Raw genomic sequence first — 20,607 nt, forward strand, 5'->3', positions numbered from 1 at the left:
GAATAGGATAAAATTCAGAGTCAGTGTCAAATTCTGGAAAAAATGAAGGTTTATAAACATCTTGAGGCATACAGCAAAGACGGTGCTTGGCATGCTACACTTGCAAACTGTACCACGCCTGCTTGAAATAAGTTTCAATGTGGCACAATGTGATGTGTTCATGTTTACCTCTGTGATAGCGCTCAAAGCTAACATTGGGAAAAAAGGCTTATTTGCCTTCTAAAAGGCTACAGAATCAGCCCCTCCTGCGTAGCGTGGCCTATGCCTTAAAACCTCTAACATCTGCGCCCTGGCAATGCCTTCAAATATGTATCAGGAGTGAAAAGCAAGTTAACACTAATATTTCTCTTCAATAACACATTTCCAAAGGCATTATTCCAGCTACTCTGAAAGAAAATCAATGGCAATGTTGACAATTCGCAGGTTGTTAGTGGCTGATCAGAATTTAATGCCCCAGCCCTGCCCGCCAGTGATATTCTAGCCACAGCGCCGAGCCGAGGAGCGACTGAAATTGGCATTTGATTGCTTTCAAACGGTGTAATTATCGAACAGATCTTGTGCTCACTTTCATAGCGGATTTGGAAGCCGACTTCAGAGTGGCTCTTGTCGGTGGAGAAGAGTAGGTAAAGAAAGTTGCTGGTGCTGATGAGGAACTGGGGCACCTGGGTGCCATCGTAGACTCCTATTAAGGGGGCAGAGTAGGACCGCCCATCGCGTACCTCCAGCGTGTCATAGTTGACCTCCGTTTTAAACCTGTGATTTAAAGCGCATTTAGACAGTTAATACACATCAGAGTTGAGCATGGGGCAAATGTGGATATGTCGCAACCATATCCATTTCAATTTTACTTTATAAAATGTTTCAAAGTCATTTCCAAAGTGCAAAAGTAAAACGTGACATTTTTGTTCATTCAAACTATATTGTTCAGAGAGTAATAATCTTAATATTTTATGTTTATACATAACTGTCTACAATCCCGTATAGATAGATAGATAGAAAACTAGATAAATAGAATGTTTAGATGTTTAGAACATGATATTTCTGTCAGAAGATATATGATATTGTTTTATTGTTTAAAATTATACTTTGGCATACAAATACTACCTTCGTGAGCTTTGCGATGTGTGGTCCAAAAGTCTTAGGCAAGAGATCCCCATATCCACATAGATGCCAGGGGCAGGAAGCAGACAATATTGTGAGAAGAGTGTGTGCAAACATACTGTCACAAATATGTCTTTCTCATGTGCAACATTATCAGTAGATATGTGTAGATAGAATAATTTCCTGAATCAAAGTCCATGAGTCTGAAGGTGCAGATGGAAGACTACCTCACCTTTCAAGTCAGCTGGAAATGTACATTTTCAAACGCAACAATCTGGGGCTTTATTACAGACAATGGCTTGGAGGTGCAATGATCTTTTGTGTCTGCTTCTTGTTACCCCAGGACACTTTGGTATTTTAGTAGGGGATGCAGATGCTTGCGTGGCCCTTTCAAAAACATGAATAGTCCCAGTGCACATTTTGCTTGGTACAACCACAAGGGGACATTTCGTTCCTGAAAAACCAAAGGTTCAAGTGCATTATAGTTAGGTTCTGTAATAAGATAAAAACTCACATTTATAAACCAGAAAAATAAAGAAATTCTCAAGATATATAGTACTGAGTCAACTCGCCCCCTTGCAATACACTTCTTAGGACCTCATGTGTTGCATCACCCTAGCCTGGCCCTGCACCTAACCTCCTGTGGGCTAGTTGCAAGGCACAACCATGTGCAGCAGGGCGTTGGCCTCAGTGGCTGGCCTGTGGCCAGGCACTGCTCCAAACCTCCCTCTAGCCAGCCTATCTCCCACAGTGCATATTCTTTGGGCTTGCACAGCGGAGTGTTGGCCGCATGGACTTTCGGCTAGCCAGTCCCTGCTCTCATGCCCCCTTGGCTTGCCAACCCCTCTGGGTGTCCAACCCACATTTGCTTTGTTTTTATTTTTGCGAAGTGTATTTTTGGGTACTGTGAACTCACGCAGTACCTGCCACTCAAGATTCCAATCCTTGGTACCACAGTATCATGCAAGCATCCTTGGAAAATCTTGCACAGTACAGTGGTATTATGGGTTAGAATATTGAGTGGCAACACCCGCAGAAGTACCTCAGTACTTTACAGGAGGGCCAGGCTGTGTCCAGCAGGAGTACTATGTACCCGTGACACATAGATATTTTTTAACATGTTGGCTACAGGGTGAGCGATGGTCCCCTTTTGGTCCCCCCTAAAAGTGTCTGGTGGCCAGGGTGGCCACACCCTGCCCATTATGCCAGAATTCCAAAACATTTTCAGGACAAGGGTCCACAAGTCCTATAATGAAGGATGCAAATTATTCTTCGTAATTGTGGGCAGCTAATTGGATCGTTCAATACTGTGAGAGTTGGATGGGTCCTCCAGAACTGAAGTTGCTCATGAGAGAAAAAGCCCTATTCCTTATTTTTGTTTGGTCCTGTGGAACTCCCGAAGGACCCATCATCCAGATATACCTATCTTTGTAACTCCTCGAAGCTCAACCAGAACACATTGTTAAGTGCCAATTTCTTGAGAATGGCTAAACAAATTTACGCAATATAAAAAAAACACTCTAAAGTTCTAACTGTTTGCCAAATTGAGTGAAATTCAATTCAGATGTTTTTATGTATCGAGGGCCATAGTTTCCTATGGCAATTAACATGGGAAATCAGTTATTTGGGTTCTCCTTTTTCCTTTGCCCGTTTGAAGGATCAGCACTAAACTTTCATGTAGGACCTGTAGTGGATGATTTTTCCTATTTATAACGTTTGTGAAGATATAGAAAATGGCGCCAAAGTTATTAGAGAAACAAGAAATGTTCTTCCTATGGAAAAACACTGAAATGTGCCAGTTAAAGCTTAGTAAACTAACTGCAACTTGCACCTCCTTGTTAATGACTATGGCCTCACCTACTACATCACTCATCACTTGTTAAAAGACATCATTGGTGATATCAATGATGGCATTATCTAGTCATTGTGACAGCATTCAATAACGTTTGTGGACCTGAAGAAATTGCACAAGCTGCACCTGTGCATAACATTGTATCACAAATCCAGTGGTAATGTGATAAAACTTTGACCACATGCTGGACATATAGCATATCTGTCAAGTGACACACTTTTGGAAGATTTTATCTTCGTTTTAGTGGTATTCATTCACCTAACAAACAAAATGCTTCCATAGACTTTTATGGCATGATTGCCTTTTTAAATCGTGAACACCCTCCAAAAAAGAGTTTGCACATCTTAACAGGATCACACTCTTGAAGACTTCATGTAACCCACAATCTTAAGTCAAGGGGTGACAGTTACTCATTTGCCACTGATAAGGTACCTTCTGCCAGGCCCTATGGACAACCCTCCATAGAATTTTCTCATATGAGCACAATGGCATACAAACTTAAAGTCATATTTACAACCTTAGTGTGAGCAAAACCACCTTTAGGTGGGACACCCCTACATTCTACATTATTCAATAATCTGCAATGCCTGGAAAACTTTAGTGAAGTTCTGGAAATAAATATCCAGATGTTATAAATGTCCACTTTGTAGACAATTTTTTTATACCACTGTATGTTAACTATTTAACATGGACACATGCCTAGAAATCCAGTAGTGCACAACCGATTATCAAAGCAATATTTGGCTTTTCAACCAAATGTTTTAAACAAGGTTTTTGCTTTAAGGCACATTAGATGCACTCAGCATTTACCTTGCTCAACATAGAGTACTACTTGTCTCCCAGATATAATAGTTTGTAAGAGGTGCACTATATAACGTTCAACATGCACAACCACACTTGCTTCAGGTCTTATACTATTTCTATTCTATGCAACCACATGGGTACACAGAGTAACTCTATGCTGTATATGACAATACAGGAACTTATCTTTTTTAAATGATGTAATGCTTATGGAGTAATGAGAATAGCAGCATCATTAATTATGATATTTGAGACTTTTGTTTTTTTGCAATGAATGTCTATGTTTTTTCATTACATATAAAGTTGAACATTTGTGCAGTCAACATTTGGCCATGGATCCTATCCTCCAATAAGGCCCTGAACCCAAAATCCCACTGATTCCCAACCTCCAGACATGCAGTTCGCCCAACCACTTGCAGGTACTCAAACCCATACTGGTGCCCAACCTCTGACCAAGTGTTGTTCCCCTCCCTGCAAAGGCTCCTAACTCCCACCAATGTAGGGAGAGGATGTAGCATAATGGCCAGAGCGGCTGACTGCGGAACCAGGTTTGAGTCTCGGCATCAGCTTAACATCCTGTGATTGTTGGCAAATCAATTAATCTCCGGTGCCTAAAAAACAAAAAATGAATGTGCCATTGAATGATTCCTTGTTTAATATAACTTGTGCTCATGTAAAGTGCTCGAAAACCTTTAGGTCGAGTAGGTGCTGCATAAAACTGCAATCAAAATGTAAAAACGTGGATTATTAGTTGGGTATGATGCATTACTACACATGACTCTTTCAGGCTAGCAAGGCACAGCTGTCTGAGGCTTGTTCGGTGAAAATGGTGTGGGCTAGTACCACAGTCTGTATATCCGCACTGAACAAAGCCCAACAAATCATTCTACAGCCCTAGTGCTTTTACTTATAAAGAAGGACAAGCAGTTTATTATGCACACACTAATTAATACCACACATTAACATGCAAATATTTACAAGTAGGCAAATGGAAATACCTACGGTGACACTCTCCTAACAGTCCACACCCCCAAGGAATCCTGAATCCCAAGATCATAACAGCCCCGCATATATTAGACACACTATAAGAGGGTATAGTTATCAAACAGCAGCCCTACTGGCTTTGCCAGGATGTCACCACAATAATAAAATCAGAAGCATATTATAACAGACGAATGCAACATCATTAAAACTGCTATGGGTGGTACCATTTTACAATCACATTAATAAGATCTTGCAATGACTCACTGGTGATAGTAAATAAAACATTCCCATGATCTTCATTAAGACGTATAGAGCATCATTATCCATTTTGTAATTATTAAATACAAACATTTGTCTTTCTTTTAATTTCAAAAGTCTATAAAAAGAAAAATACTTATAACCCACCAACAGGTCCTATACCCCCACAGACTCTCTGAGCAAATGCCCAAGCTGTAGATGTGATTGAAATTTGGTGAAACTTCTCCCTGGATAACTAATTGACACCCTAGGATAATTAGGGTAAGTAAAAAAGATAGTGGGACTCCTGTGGGGACTGCTAAAGTACTTGTAGCCCACAGACATTTAGAAATGTGCTTGATGTACCCCTACCCTCTCAGGAGAACAAAAAGATGAATAAGCAAATTTAAAATGCCCTTATTAGGGCTTGTAAGATGTACTTCTCAATACTATGCAATACATTATAAATATATACAAGTAGGCAGGTGTAGATACGTACAGTGACATCCTCCTTACAGTCCACACCCCTTATTTGAATCCTGAACCCTAAGACCATGACACACTTTACATATACAGGACAAAATATAAAGGTTTGGGCGGTGTACTTATCAAATTGCAGGCCTACTGGCTTTGTGAGGGTGTTACCACATTCATAAAAATGACAACGTACTATACGAGACATATGCAACACCATTAAACATCCTAGGTGATGACACAATCTCACAATGCCTCTCTTTTAACCTGGTGATATTTAATAAGACATCCCTATGACCTTTATGAATATCTGCATTACTGGCGCCAAAATGGGTTCAGAGATTCAAAAGGAAATACCATCAAACACAGGTTAATGTGGGGCAAAGTACAGAATCTGAAAGAGATCTGAAAGAGAAGCTACCCCATGCTCATGTAGTTCATACATTGGGACATCAACGTGTAGGAATACACAACACAGGCAATACCTAGGCTGATGAAGCGGCCAAGTCAGCAGTAGATACGACTACTGTGGCTGCAATTACTCATTTTTTCAAATGAGGCTGGATGATGAAACAATGACTGCTGTGAAATCTTCCGCTGATGGCAAACAATTACCAAAGGAATATCCTACCAAATACTCTTACTGCATAACTAGCCTGAATACTCCCTTAGTAACAATACCAGGTGTGGGTGATCGTGTGATCCCCAACCGAGACCAAAGATCTGAGTTGATAAAAAACAGCGCATGAGGGAGTTGCTTCTGCCATTGTAGGTGTGGTGCCTACTATTTCTTCACTAAAAAAATGCTATTGGTGGCCAGGTCTATACAAACATACAAAGCAGTATGTCCTTTGCTGTGTCATTAGTCAACAAATAAAAGGGTCCATCATCAAGCGCCCACTGCAGACATCCCCTCTCATTTCAAACAAACCACTACAATGTGTGTACCTGGACCATTGTGGTCCTCTGACACCTGATGGAGCCTGCAAAAACATTTTGTTCACTGTCGACTCATGCTCCATATTGCTATGGGTAGGGCAAAAAAGTTCAGCTGATGCTTGAACTGTTATTAAAGATTTTTGAGTCTTTATCTGGATATATGCAGTTGCAGCATTCCACTACGACCAGGGCCCTGCTTTTGTCGCTAGACCATTTAGGGACACCATGGCTTCATCAGGCGTCCAAGTGCATTTCTCATCCCCCTACAATCCCAAGGGTAACAGTGTAGTGGAACTGAAAAACTGAGACTTAAAGCAATTCTTAACAGCAAGAGTATTAGACATAGGTCATAGTTGGCTTAATCATGGGTATGGAGTATAGAGAGCACTCACAAATCTGCCCAGAAGATCCCTGGGAAGGCGCAACCCATATGAGGTGCTGTTTGGAACATAAATGTATGTTCCAGATCTAGATGGCTCTGGCGCGGAGGTGGCAGACACATCTTTTGACATAAATAAATGTGTCACTGTCTTACAGGAATTACAATAGTTCTGTGATGAAAACACATCTGCCTGTACTGCCTCATTGGGAATAAGAGATGCACCAATAACATCTAACAGCTGGATTATGAAAGTTGGGGATCTAGTGCGAGAACAAATTGATGTGAAAAGAGCTGTTTGACGCTTTTAATTTGACATGACAGCAACAACTAATGGCTTAGAAAGAAGCAACGTATGTTATGTTGAACATCGAAAAGTTAGAAAAGTTGCCTTTTACTGTGGTGGAAATTCCATCTGCAGTAAGGTTAATTCATGGGTATATCAATCTGCCTATTTCAACACTACAGTTCACATCTTGCTTTAAACACATTCCAGTAGGCAGATATGAAATGCTAGGAGATAGCTACATTCATGAGGTGTGGGAGCTACCCTTCTTGTACAAATGTTGCAATGGCAAGAAAGAGGTCTTTCTTAGCGGTAGCGAATGCAAGACCTCTGTGAGCTATTCAATGGTTTGCAAACAGCTGTTCTTGCACGGAGCATGTAATGCTTTTGCAACTAATTTGGGTTGTTATCTGAAGGCAGTTCCTGTCCCCTTGATTCGTCCAGCGTTCCAAGTGCTCTCACGTGGAAGTTATGTGAGAGGCTGTTGTGGAATGTGAGCTGGAATTGCCTATATAGTTTTGGTCCCCACAAATTGTTATTCTTGCAGTAACGTACTCGCTCCCCACGCAACAGATGAAAGTAACAGACATTTGGCCGCATATTGCTACTTCTAGTGTAAATTTTGACAAGCTAAGCAGACCAAAAGCTCTATTATTTCAGAAACATGTAGTGCTGACATCTGCCCGCAAGACCTATACATTCCAAGTAGCGAAGTCACCTGCAGAGATACAGTCCCTTTTAAATACAAACTTTCCGAGACACTTCAGTGAACTCATAGGACGAACTTTCAACATGTCCAATACTGCCTGGATTGTATATTTTTAAAAGGCTGTTGGATCTGGGTTCGTCAGCAACTATTCGTACATATTTGGTATAATACCTACAGCCATACACTCAATATTTTCAGACATTTTTGGGGGATTCCCAATTACTTTGGCCTTAAATGGTGGAATTTTGCTGTTGCTAATGGAATTTTGCTGTTGCTATCTTTTATTCGCAATGGCTGCCCATCACAGCAAAGAGTACTGATAGCGTTTCCACCAGCGCAACTTTGTCGTGAAAGCCTGATGCAGTATTTTGGTGCACTACTCCTTGAAGAGCTGGAGAGCAACTGGTCCTTATCGTTTGGGCTGGTCCTTGCATGTGTGCAGCCCGTGTTTCATTGCCTTTGGTGCCTTTTTGAATGTAAACTGCAATTGTGTCTTTCTATGCGGTGCTTACTTTCATTGGATGGTGATCTGTAGATGTTCTCGCTGATGGCTCATTACCAGACATGCATGTTGAGGATGCATTTGCTACAGGAAGAATTCTATGAGCCACCCTTTGTGGATCAAGTGGCTCTTGGTTTTAACATCTGGCACTACATGGACTGCTGCCACCTTGGCTGGAGCTGAGGCTTTGGAACATGAGTGCTCTTTGGTTTTCCTTGGCACAGATTTGGTAAAATTAACACCTGCTGAAGTGGGATCTTTCCTCAAATCAATTGTCATGGATATAATTGGTGATTTTCAAAATGACTCTGACTTTTGATATAACGTTGACATTGGACCTTTTCATAAGATTGCTATAGTCGTAATTGAGTGCTTTTTATTTGGCCTGCTTCAGTGTGTTTTGCTTGTCAACTTGGACATTTATGTACATATTTTAGTTTGTTTTTAACGTAGTACATTTATGCTAACCTGTACACTTTGAACCAACAAGGGGAGGGTGTCTTGAAGGTATTTTAGCATCAATTTATGGGCACATTATTTTATCCATAGGCTTGCAGCTTGTGCCCTTTAGCCTATAAAACAATTCATTTTATGAGTTAAGCAGAAGCTTCATTTTGTGGAGATGTTTCTTTTCTTTTATCTGTTATTTGCTCTACTTAGAAATTGTTTTCATTTCTTTGTACAACATCTTCACTCTGTGTCTGCTTAAGGCTGTACACAATAATGTTGTTGGTACATCACATTCTCTCGTGTTTCATGGAAACATACATATTCTTATGTTAGGGCAGTATTCTCAGAACATCAGATGTTTTATTATAAAAACACCCATCTGCCCCCTATACGTTAAAGGGATATTCCAACCAGAAGTTGCTTTTGCATGCTGTTCCCTTCATAGCAGCGGTTTGCTGAGACTGAACATCTTTCTTGCCCACATGGTAGAAGACTCGAGGTAGTCCAACAGCCCTCCTTGCTACTACCATATTCAGGTATGTGGGATGGTGTCTTCCCAAGGGTCCTGAAGGGCAGATTAGGGCTAAAACTGCTGTGCTCTAGTATAGAACCTTAGGTTGGAATTCTGGCACTTAGCATTGTGACACTATGGTGGGACTTTTCTTATGTTTCACTTTCTTTATCACTGCACTACTATTATTATGTTTCATTATCCTTATTATTGCAGTGCATGCCTTTTTACCTAGGATGCAGTTGATTCAATAAAATTCATTTAACCAATTTCTGCCTCTGTTTGTCTTTGCACGTGTGAGACGAAGGTAACTGAGAGAAAAGTGTAAGATCTGTTCCACCATGATTTCCCTGAGAAATTAGAATGTCATGCACATGGCTGCCACAAATCGCCTCTACTCTTGGGCACTGGTGAGGTACTGCTAGCTGGCCGGCAGGGTTAAGCTGACAGTTGTCACGTGGTGTGGAAATGGACTCAGCTCCCCACAATCCGGCGGTGCTGTCATCCAAATCCAGCAGTCTCATTGTTATAATGAGAGCCAACACTACAGCTCTGCTTGACACCCTGTGAGCCTCTAAATGCCTTCCCAAAGGTTGTGGGAGGCTTTAGAAGTGTACTTCAGTGCTGGATTGGGACTTAAAAGGGTAAGGGACTAAGGGCCTGGTTATGACTTTGGTGGTTGGACCGCCAGACCGCTGTGGGAGCAGTCTGAGAAAGTGTGCTGCCCAGGCTGTCCCACCCTGCCGTATTATGATGTTTCCGACGGGCCAACAGGACATGCTGCAGCAGAGTACCAACGGAGTAAAGGGGCACTGCAGAAAAGAAAAGTAAGTACAACATGTGCCCATCAGGAAACACATGTATATGTTGTGTAAGTGTAGGACAGTGTATGTGGACATGTTTAATGTATATGTCACTGTATTTTAAAGTTAAGGGACTGTTTGTATGCATAACATAGGAAAAGTGATGATGTCTCCTACCTTCGATTCTGGGGACAACGGGGGCTCAGAGCGTTGTAGCCAGGTGGCAGAATCACAGGAGTGACCTAGAAACATACATGCTTTAGTGGAACCCGGAAAGCAGGTGAGTTTATCCCTCTTCTCCTCCCTTTCCGCCGGCCTTTGTATGACAGTCTCACCGCCAGGGAAAGCTCTGCTGAAAGGCAGGTCGTGATCCGGAGTAACCTGTCCGCCAATATCTAAATGAAGTCCTTAGTAAGAAGATAAACTCTTTGAACAGGATGAACCTCGTTGGTGTATCCAATCCGTGCTCACAGACAACCGCAAACTATGCCTAGATCCTGTTCAACTTCGCCCACTTAACTATTATTGTCGCTATGGGCATTTTTGGTGCTATTTCTACTTAAAACTTTAAAATTCATATCGCCAGTCAGCATTTTTGGATTTTTGTCATTTTGGGTATAATTTTGTTTATTAAAAGTGTACTCTGTTTTCTAACGCAGTTTGGGATTTTTATTGTTTTGCATTTTGACCTTAGTACTGTTTTCCTACAGCATAACGACTTTACATATTGATCTAAGTTAAGCCTGTTTGCTCTGTGCCATAGCTACAAGGGGGTTGAGCTGAGATTAATTTAGTGAATTTGAGGGTTCATCCTAACAAGGGGTCTGATTATTCCTTAAGGTCAACCACCCGAAATAATAATACAACATCTTGCAGAATGGAATTAAAGCTATAAGAAGTGCACAAACAGAAGATGAGAGCAAATAAATTCCCAGTGAAAACCGCCCACTCATTAAGTCTAAATGTACCAGATCATTGTAGAAAACCTTTGAATTGAACTTTGCGAAATGTAGCATGCACTGTGCATGGCGTGATCTTCATCCAATTGAGAGTTTCTGAACTGACTGCTGGGTGCACAGACAGCTGTAGGAAATAAGTCAGGGATCAGAATAGTCACACTCTGTGATCTTGGTCAAATTCCAGTTCTATGTGCATTTGTGGCTCAGTTTTAAACTGGAAGCCCACAGGTGCTTCCTCTAGGCCTGCCTTGAGTGCAATGTAAATATGCTCTTCAAATGAGAAATAGACATCAGGCGGCATTCTGCATGAGCTGCAAGGAGCTGTGGGGGCAAACATGCCTTCTGTTAAACAGGCCGAGAGCCAAGACTTCCAGATGCAAGTGTCTTAATCACCAACCATTCTAGTTACCATGGTGCGGCAGAGGTTCCCACCCACTCCTTATCCTCTCGGCAAGCATGCAGTGCAGCTCAAAATTACAGCATTACATTCGAGTAAGAAAAATAAACTTCCAATAACAAATCAGTACACCACACACCCACAGGGGGTTGGCCCTAAAACAACCTGCATGTAAAAACCTAACCCGGGTTACCCAGTATATAGCTTCAAAAATTATGTGTTAAAATCTGTCATTTCTGAAAGGCATTGATGCTTCGCAGACAACGTTATTAATCAAAGACAGATATCTTCCAAAGCATAACTCCTTCAGTGTTGACAGTGCTACATAGTGTTCATATTGGGATAAAAAATTTGTCAAACCGCATGTTAATTCTTTGCCCTAATTTTCAATTAAGATGCGTCAACATAGGGGGTTGTCATCATTTGTGTACGGTATAGAACTGATGTGCCGCCAGGCTCGAACTCCGTAACTCCCTTACACACATGGGCCCTCATTACAACCCTGGCGGTCCAAGACCGCTAGGGCTGTTTCGGAGGAAGCACCGCCAACAGGCTGGCAGTGCTTCCAGGGGGATTACGACCGCGGTTTCCCACCACAATGGCCCACGGTTGTAATCCGCCAGGGCAGCGCTGTTTGCAGCGCTGCCCAGGGGATTACGAGTCCCCCTACCGTCAGCCTTTTCCTGGCGGTTTGAACCGCCAGGAAAAGGCTGGCGGTACGGGGAGTCGCGGGCCCTTGGAGGCCTCTGCACTGCCCATGCCACTGGCATGGGCAGTGCAGGGGCCCCCTGACAGGGCCCTGTGCAGCTTTTCACTGTCTGCTATGCAGACAGTGAAAAGCGCGACGGGTGCAACTGCACCCGTCGCACGGCCGCAACACCGCCGGCTCCATTTGGAGCCGACTCCTGTGTTGCGGCCGAGATCCCCGCTGGGCCGGCGGGGATCTCCAAACGGCCACGGCGGGGGTGTGGCTGCATTGGCGGCCACCCGGCGGTCCGATCTTGGTGGGCAGCTTCAGCCGGCCGCCAAGGTCGTAATGAGAGCCATAATGGTTTGAGCAGGAACTAGTCTACGAATGTTACAAGGGGTGAGTCTTTTCATTTTCATTTACTCACTCTGAGATTGTGCTGGTTATTCACAAAGGTTGGACAGCCAGCCAGTAAGGTTCGGTCAGCCATGTGCATTTAGGAGAGTGAATACTTTTAGCAACACAATTTCCTTTTCCTCCTCCCCCCACCCCCCCAATAACCTATTTGGTTGCTGCCCCATTCCTCTATGAACATACGTTTGTCCATTTACTTTTTCCACTATGAAATATCTTCCATTAGAACATCAAAATGCTGGATGCGCCAATGAAAACATTGAAGCAACTTAGAGCCAATAATTTCTCACACAATCTCCTGCTCCAAAATTCCATTGGTTACCTTTTTGTTTATCACTTCTTATTTTAGAACTGTAACTCTGCTCGGGGCCTTTAACAACAGTTATAGACCTGGGTAGCAAGGAATAATGCCTAATTAGAACACTGGAATTTTGAGAGCTGCATTGAAGACTATGGATTGGCTTGGATAATAATGGCTAGTACAGACCTGCTGCTCCAACACTAAAATGCTAGTCTTTCGGTTTCTCACTTTTTCGTTTAAAATATTGTACAGTTAGTGGATGAACTGTTCACATTTCTGGCCTGTAAATTGGGTTCAGGGACTTTAATAACCAATATACCCACTGCCTATATTAGAAAATACCACATGTTTTATTGGAAAATCTGAATTTCTCTGGCATAGTTCACACAATTTTGGGAATTTTTAATTACACTTCCTACGCGAAATTCCAAAAATTATGCCATTACACAACTTCACTTAATTATGTGCTATTCGCAGTACAAATTTACAGCGAATAAGGCGTTTGAGGCAAAAAAAAGACCACTAATGCATGACAACAACAGAACACGAACTGCTGTTGCTCCTGGTACTTTTGTTCACTCACATTGTTTTTTCAGCCCAAAATGCTTCCGCATGTCAAAAATTGACATGAGGATGCATTTTGCAAAAAAATATAGAACTACATAAATGGTTTACATTTCATATAATTCTGCATAATTTCATATAATTTGGCTTAAATTTCTCGTAATTACATGAATTTCACACAGGCCTGGTAATTGTCAGTTTAGAGGAATTGGGCATCTTTAATGATGCGCATGACCACAAAGGGAATTCATGGTCAATGCTACCGATTTTTTCCTTCTAAACAGACAAGAAAAGCACATTTCACTTCTGTTTTTCTTACCTGTCAAACGTGATTTTGATGGGGTAGCCAGGCTGGGCCTCGAGGACCCAAACACAGTTCAGTGAATCCTTGTAAAATCCTGGCCAGCCAGGAGATAGAATCATACCACTCGGTGAAGTCAGGTGCCCACCACAGGGAGCTGTTGGGGGAAGAGTCACATGATCAAGTAATGAAGTAAAAAGACAGATTTAATATGCTTCCATATCACAATGCCAGACACCCATGTGCATCTGGTTTTATGGGCAACTGTACCTTTTCATGCCAAAAGTATAACTTGCATAATTTCCATGAAATTTCACAGAACAAATATGCAATTTCACACCTTTAATTATAATCTTTACAGAAAGTCAGAAATCCAAATGTGCATAATTAGGTGCAGAGGCAGTTGCTGCTGAGCAGAAACACTTTCGTCACAAAGCACCTACATGACCCATTATTTGAATAGCCGATTCTCCCCATCTACTTGCCAAACCTTAGAAGCATATCCACAAAGGTAAACTTACACCCACGCAAATCTACACCTGTAAATGTACTCTTACATTTTTGAGTAACCCTACTACTTTTAACTATCTATGAATTTAAAGGTGTAGACTGACATGTCTCCAACTGCTGAAACAGAGGGAGAAACCACAGCCACAACGTAGCCGCGGTAAGTCCAGCATCACACATGGCCAACCCCTGAGGCTGGTAGCACCCTCACAGAGAAAATATTGGTGGCGAGATCTCCGTTGGTTAAAATTTTGAGAAAAGTAAAAAGGTTCATAGAACTTAAAAATGGTAAAAATATTTTATTTTCAATAGTGATTTGCTTATATGTTTATTAGGAATGTAAAATAAAATAAAGACGTTTAAACATTATTATTTTATTTTAAATTTAAAATGTGATTATTTGTAATATATTACATTAATTTAAATTATTTTTCCTGGAGATAAAATTATAAAAATGTCCCACCTTAGGATAGAAAGTATGATGCATTAATATGTATTAATAATGATTAAATGTGATGCATAGATTTGTGCAAATGTAATTTAATTATGTTTTAATTAAAAATAATTTATTATGTTTTCTTTCATTATTCAAAAAAATCAAATTAAATGTTTTTACTACTGTAAACAATTTAATTCCACTGAACATTATTTCATATTCTGTTTTATTTTAAGTCTCTACCAACATATTTTTTATGGGAGGGTGTTGCAGCACCAGTGGTTGGCCTTGTATGGTGCTAGACCTACCCCAGCTCTGCAATGCCATATATTTACGTCTGTTTTGCATCCTTTTTGGCTGTAACAACTTTAGAAGTGCAGCTTGTCATTAGAAATGGGTTTACTTTTTTGTGAGTGGGTGCAGGTCCCTCCCCGAACCTTTCACTACCCCCCCAAACCCTTCACTAACCCTCCAGTAACCTCTTCTTACTCCTCTCCAAACCTCTCCATACGAGAAGTAAAAAGTCTCAATTTTTAAGGCATTCCTCTCTGTTCATCCCACATTTACCTGTAAAACATATCTGTACATGTGTGAAGACTCCTCAGTCAGGATGGAGCACTCTGGACAAAAATACACAGGAGAGACAAAGGCAGAACCTTAGACTCCAGGTTTGTCACTAGAACTTTGCAGTAAATTAGCAGTACTTTTGACTAGTACTACTAAACATACTACAAAATGCAGTTTGCAAATAGGCCTCAAAGTCCTCATCTCTGCTATCTGTGTCCTTATTTAGCAAAAACGACATCAAAGTCAATTATTTACAACCTGGTGAAACATTTTTATTTTCAGTTTGTGCTTGCTTGTGTAAAACTGGCTACCCTAGAGTTCGTTATTGTAGGTAAAGTTAAGTAAAGTTTCAATTACTACTGTGTAGCCAGGCGAACTCTGGCCTTGTCAAAGGCAGGTACAGTTTACTTTACTTGACTCGTCATCTTATTTAAGTCTTACCCAGCATGACTTAATGATGATTTCCTGCTCTATGTTGACATGTGGGTGGGATATCCTGGAGCAGAAAATGTATGGGGCAGTATATGGCTCACTCGTATCCACCATATGAGATATGCCAGAGTGAAGGGGAGCAGAGAGGCTGCACACTCTCTGACCAGTGTATGAGGATAGCAAAGAGCAAGGTGTAGTGGCTGTGAGTCCAAAAAGCTTTGTGGGGGGTAAGCAGGGATATACCTTTGAAGGTGGGAGGGCTGGGATTTTGTGTGGTGGACAGAGGAAGGCATCTGTCAAGGTCCATGCACAACGCATAGCCATGAGCAACCCTAAACGCAGCAGGAAATGTTTCCCACTGCTGCAAAGGGTCGATGAAGCTGTCCTGTTCTTCATGAGATATTCACTTTTCAGAACGTACGGAGATCAGAAAAGACAAGAGAAAAAGAACATTTGGCCAACCTGCCCAACCTGCTTATAGGCTGCTGGTGCATTCATTCTTTGGTGCTGTGTGACTGGGATCCCACTAGCCTGCCACATAGAGGTGTTTTGTATTAGCGACAAAATCACTAGAAAAAGTAATATATATTATATGTAGATCCAACCTTTTTTGCTTTGTAAATTTTACAACATTCACAAGTGCAATTGAAAGTTTGAAGGTGCTTACTCTTGGTCAATGGTTTGATCACATATCATTTAAATTGACAATATTTAAGTTTCCTAGACGTCAAACTTCAGTCTTGTTTCTTAGATATCAAACAAATATTTAGGCACCTGTCTAAAGGCTTTGTTTAGACTTTTGGTGTTGTATGGTCAAAACATGCCTCACAGCAAGAGTTGATCATTATCATTAAACACTGTAGGGTGTGCTTCCCATCTTTTATTGCATAATTCACCAACAAGAAAAGTGAAGAAGTCCAAAATAGACTTAATTTCTGTTTATTAATCCACCATGCTGAAAAAGTCTTGGCACCGTTAACAGTCAACCCCATCCTCCAATGGACAGCAGTCGCCTGCTAGCCATATAATCACATTGCACAAATGGTATAGCTGACAATCAGTATCCAAGGCTTATTAAGGATTCAACATAAGAAGAAAAAAGCCCAAAAAGAGAGTCAAATTTGAGTAACAACATAAAAAGTAGTCATAGATGTGTTAGACAGGTGCAATGTGAGGCGGTGCAAATACTGCAGGTCCGGAGATGCAAGGGTGCCAAGGAGGGTTTGTTCATATTTCATACGGAGGAAAGAAGGTGGTCTTGCACTCTTTCGGACTTGTCAATTCACACAGTGGCTCCATGTGGCACATAATATTTGCTCCATGAACACGATCAGCCAATGAGGAGTCACTTCACATGACAGTGAAGACAGGCTGAGACGACTGAAGAGAGTGGGCTTCCACCTACTCTTTGGAGGCTGTGAACAGCCAATCTTCATTAAGGGGTGTAAAACAACCCAGGACATTGGTGTCAGCCTCAGCAACGTTTTGTTTTTGTTTTGTATTTTTGTGAGGAGGGTTAGTATGGAAGGGTTTAGAGGTTCCTCTTAGGCAGGGCCAGCAGAATTATGTGATCCTGCAGCCTTGATGTTTTCTGCATAATTAGGGATTAGCCATATTTACTACATAATCTATCATCTGCATAATTTGCATATTTAAAAAAAAAAAGTGTAGCTCAAATGGATCAAACATTACTAAAAGGGCTACCACACATTGCTGACAACGGCAAGCCTTTTGTCATGCAGAGGCAGGTCACCTTTCAGTTGCTGATTGCTGTACTTAAGTATTAAACTGCCATTAATGACGTGAACCTTTGCCCATACAGTGTTATCGTGTAAAAATGAGATAATAGTGAATACTGCTTCAAAATATGCTGGAGTAGGCTGCATAATTTGCCTTTTCTTGACGCATAATTTAGTAAACGCTGCTACATAATTTGGTCCTTTCTTGTTATCAGCCAAGGACCCTCAAAGGTCACGCCCCTTCCTCACACTGTGAAATATTTTTTGAAGCTGACAGGTCTGGTCTTTTCCGAATTTCCTCTAGTCTCTCTCGACTCTTAGGCGCGGCACCAGACTTTGGATGTGAGGTATTTACGTAGAAACATTGGCTGCTCCTGCCTCAGCCAAGGAAAACCACATACATACGCTCATCATAATATGGCAACATTTCCAAAAAAACATAATTTACTGAGTACATTGATGATGACTGCTGCGACCACCATCTAGTGCTGTGTTACAAACGATGTTCCCCTGCAAAAACCCTCCGCCAATTCCCATCCTCATAAACCTCACACACTGGCAGGGCTTCATGAGAGAAACTGGGAAAGCCAATTATTTCGCCCAATATTACTATTTAACACTTCAAAAATGCCTCCCAATTCAAACACATGCAAATCTGCCTCCCCACGTCCGCTGCAGTAGGCATATGAAAGCATTGATTTCTAATGCTTAAGCAGGCTCCTCTTAATGCCATTTCAGCTCTCTGAGCAGAAACTTTAAAGGTTCCGCCACGGCTTTGAAATCCTTATCAGAGACGCGGCTCGCTGCGGTGGGCAGGCAGCCCCTGCTACCTGGGGATAGCCGAGCAGGGAGGCAAGGTTCGTTTCTACAGCGTTTATCGGCCTACGGATTAGACGGTCGCTAGGCCCCATTCGGAGGCGAAGGAAAATGGAGGCAGTTAAACATTCCTTTGTAAATTACTTTATTTTAAAATATGTATTTAACGCGGCTGTGTTGTTTCTCCTGTTGCTTATTTGGCAGCGGCGCATTCTCTTTATTTACTATATCGTTTCTATATCACCAGAAAGTCAGGAAATACAGACTGCCTTCAACAGAAAGTGTTTATTTTGGATGCATCTCTCCCTCATCTGACCCGAAGCTACTTTTACGGTTTTACACAACCCCTACTGTTTATCCTTCAGAGAAGGATTCAGTAATAAAGGCATTGCTTTTCCCAAACAATAGGTACAAATCCTGCAACTCTATTTTACCACAATTTAACACACAGTTTGGCTATTTTTATGTGCAATTTGCTATGATTTCTCACATATTCCACCCAGGCCATGTGTAATGCATCATTCTATTTCGCTAAGCAGAATGAGGGAGGAAATTCTTCCCTTTTCCTATTAGAAGAGATGTGCCATACTTATGAATCTGTGGTTGTTGAATAAACTAGGCAACAAGGGCCAGCTGCCCCATTTTAAAGCATTTTAGGTAGAGATATTTTGGTTCCGTTTATTCCCCCCAGTGCTCTGATAATTAACATTGTTTACCACATGCAACATACCTCTTAACATTGTCCTTTTATCACAAAAGTGTCGCTTAAAATAATCCCAGTGGCCTGTTTTGTTTATGCTATTATTTCACAGAAAACATTTATTAAGTCCCATAAATTGTTATAAAGTCTAGGTATGCTTTTATTTTTATCCACAATACAATACTTAAAATCATATTTTCATAGAAGAACTAGTTTAAAAAAAAATCAATGGTATAACTACTTTAAATTGGCATAACACCCAGGGTCTTATTAACAAGAAACTGAGCATCGACATTGATGCATCATATTTCTTGTGCCTGCCACAAATCCCCTAACAATGCCATTGATGTGCTGTATTTACAAATTCAGAGCTCCATCGTGTATGTTTTCACAAGTGCATCAGAAATTCTGGTGCATCTGTTGGCGCTTAAGTGTCACATTGCTGATGTTGGGCCATAAAACTGACACAACTGCAGCAATGCATCAGTACACAGAGGAGAGTTTGTCAAAAACCTTGCAACAATTTTACACCTGGTTTAGAAGGCATTAAAATTTGATGCAGTGAAGACGTAGAGTGACGCAGTGAAAAGTTGTAAATTTTGCTGCGTCAGACCTTCTTGGCTTTTTATGTGGGAATGCCAACCCTGCATACATTATAACTGGTGCAGGTAAAATGTGACACAGGGCTTTACAAACTGACGCATTGGCCCCACTGCATCAGTTTGTAAATATGGAGCAGAGTAGAGCACTGATTGCGCTGCTGCTGTGTCAAAAAAACATTATGCAGTGGTGGCACAAGTGGCTTGTAAATGAGGCCCTAGCAGTTGTAAAATTGAGAAACTGCTTCTACAAATTTCTCTGAAATCTGTGAAATCTATGAAAATGTCCAGAAATTTGATGAGATTTGTGAAGTTTAAGAAAAATATTGCAGAGAAAAAAAGCCCGCAAAATTTACCTTTTAAGTACATTTATTTGTATATAGTAAGATCAAAATGCCTTTTTGTTCTAAAATGCCCCTTTTCGCATGACCACTCCTATTTATTTGGATTAGTGTTGCAGGTTGTTTGACTCTGTGTACTAGGACTCAGCTAACAAGGGGCTAGCGCATGTGCTTTGTACTCAACAATATGTAGAAATTGATTATACTCCTAAATGGCATATATTTCTCACCTGTAAGTCCCTATAATATGGTACAAAGTGTACCAAGGGCCTGTTAAATGTCACTAGTGGACTGCTGCACTCATTGCGCCACCCACTATAGTGGAAGTGCAAACATGACTTCAGACCTACCATTATAGTCTGGCAATGCAGTTTTAAAACTGCACATTTGGCCTGCCGAAACAACTACTTTTGATAAGCCCAATCGTTCCTTTTAAATATAAATGTCACCCTTAATCAGACTTTACTGCCCGTAAAGCAGGACATATGGTATTTGGAAGTAGGACATGTAAAAGTTTATTGTTAAACAGGCCCTTGGAGTGAAAAGGCCTCAAAATATATTTTTCATGTAGCAGGGTTGGCTGTTCCATTTAAAAGCACAGGGGTAAAAATTAAATTTAATAATGTTATCTCCGGGTAGGAAACGCCTACAAAATTCATTCTTGTACTTTTAAAATCTTTATTACAAGCCTCTTAGAAAGGAGGTCTCTAGTTGGCAGAGGCAGAGGCACCAGTTATAATGTATGCACCCTGTCCAAGTAGAGACCATAATCCTAGTCAGGGGGAGTCACAACACAACTTAAATTATCCTGTGCTCAC

General features: G+C 41.2%; 1 protein-coding gene across 1 annotated transcript in view; it reads right to left on the reverse strand.

Moving 5' to 3' along the window:
- CSMD2 (CUB and Sushi multiple domains 2) overlaps positions 1-20,607 on the reverse strand; it is a 1,417,205-nt gene that overhangs the window by 374,440 nt on the left and 1,022,158 nt on the right. Inside the window, exons 16-17 of the mRNA XM_069223779.1 lie at positions 13,671-13,809; positions 566-753 (exon numbers count right to left, since the gene is read on the reverse strand). Of these exons, the coding sequence (XP_069079880.1) occupies positions 566-753; positions 13,671-13,809 (327 nt within the window). The remainder of the gene's footprint in view (positions 1-565; positions 754-13,670; positions 13,810-20,607) is intronic.

Source organism: Pleurodeles waltl, chromosome 3_1 (genome assembly GCF_031143425.1).
Source record: "Pleurodeles waltl isolate 20211129_DDA chromosome 3_1, aPleWal1.hap1.20221129, whole genome shotgun sequence".
Classification (NCBI taxonomy): Eukaryota; Metazoa; Chordata; class Amphibia; order Caudata; family Salamandridae; genus Pleurodeles; species Pleurodeles waltl.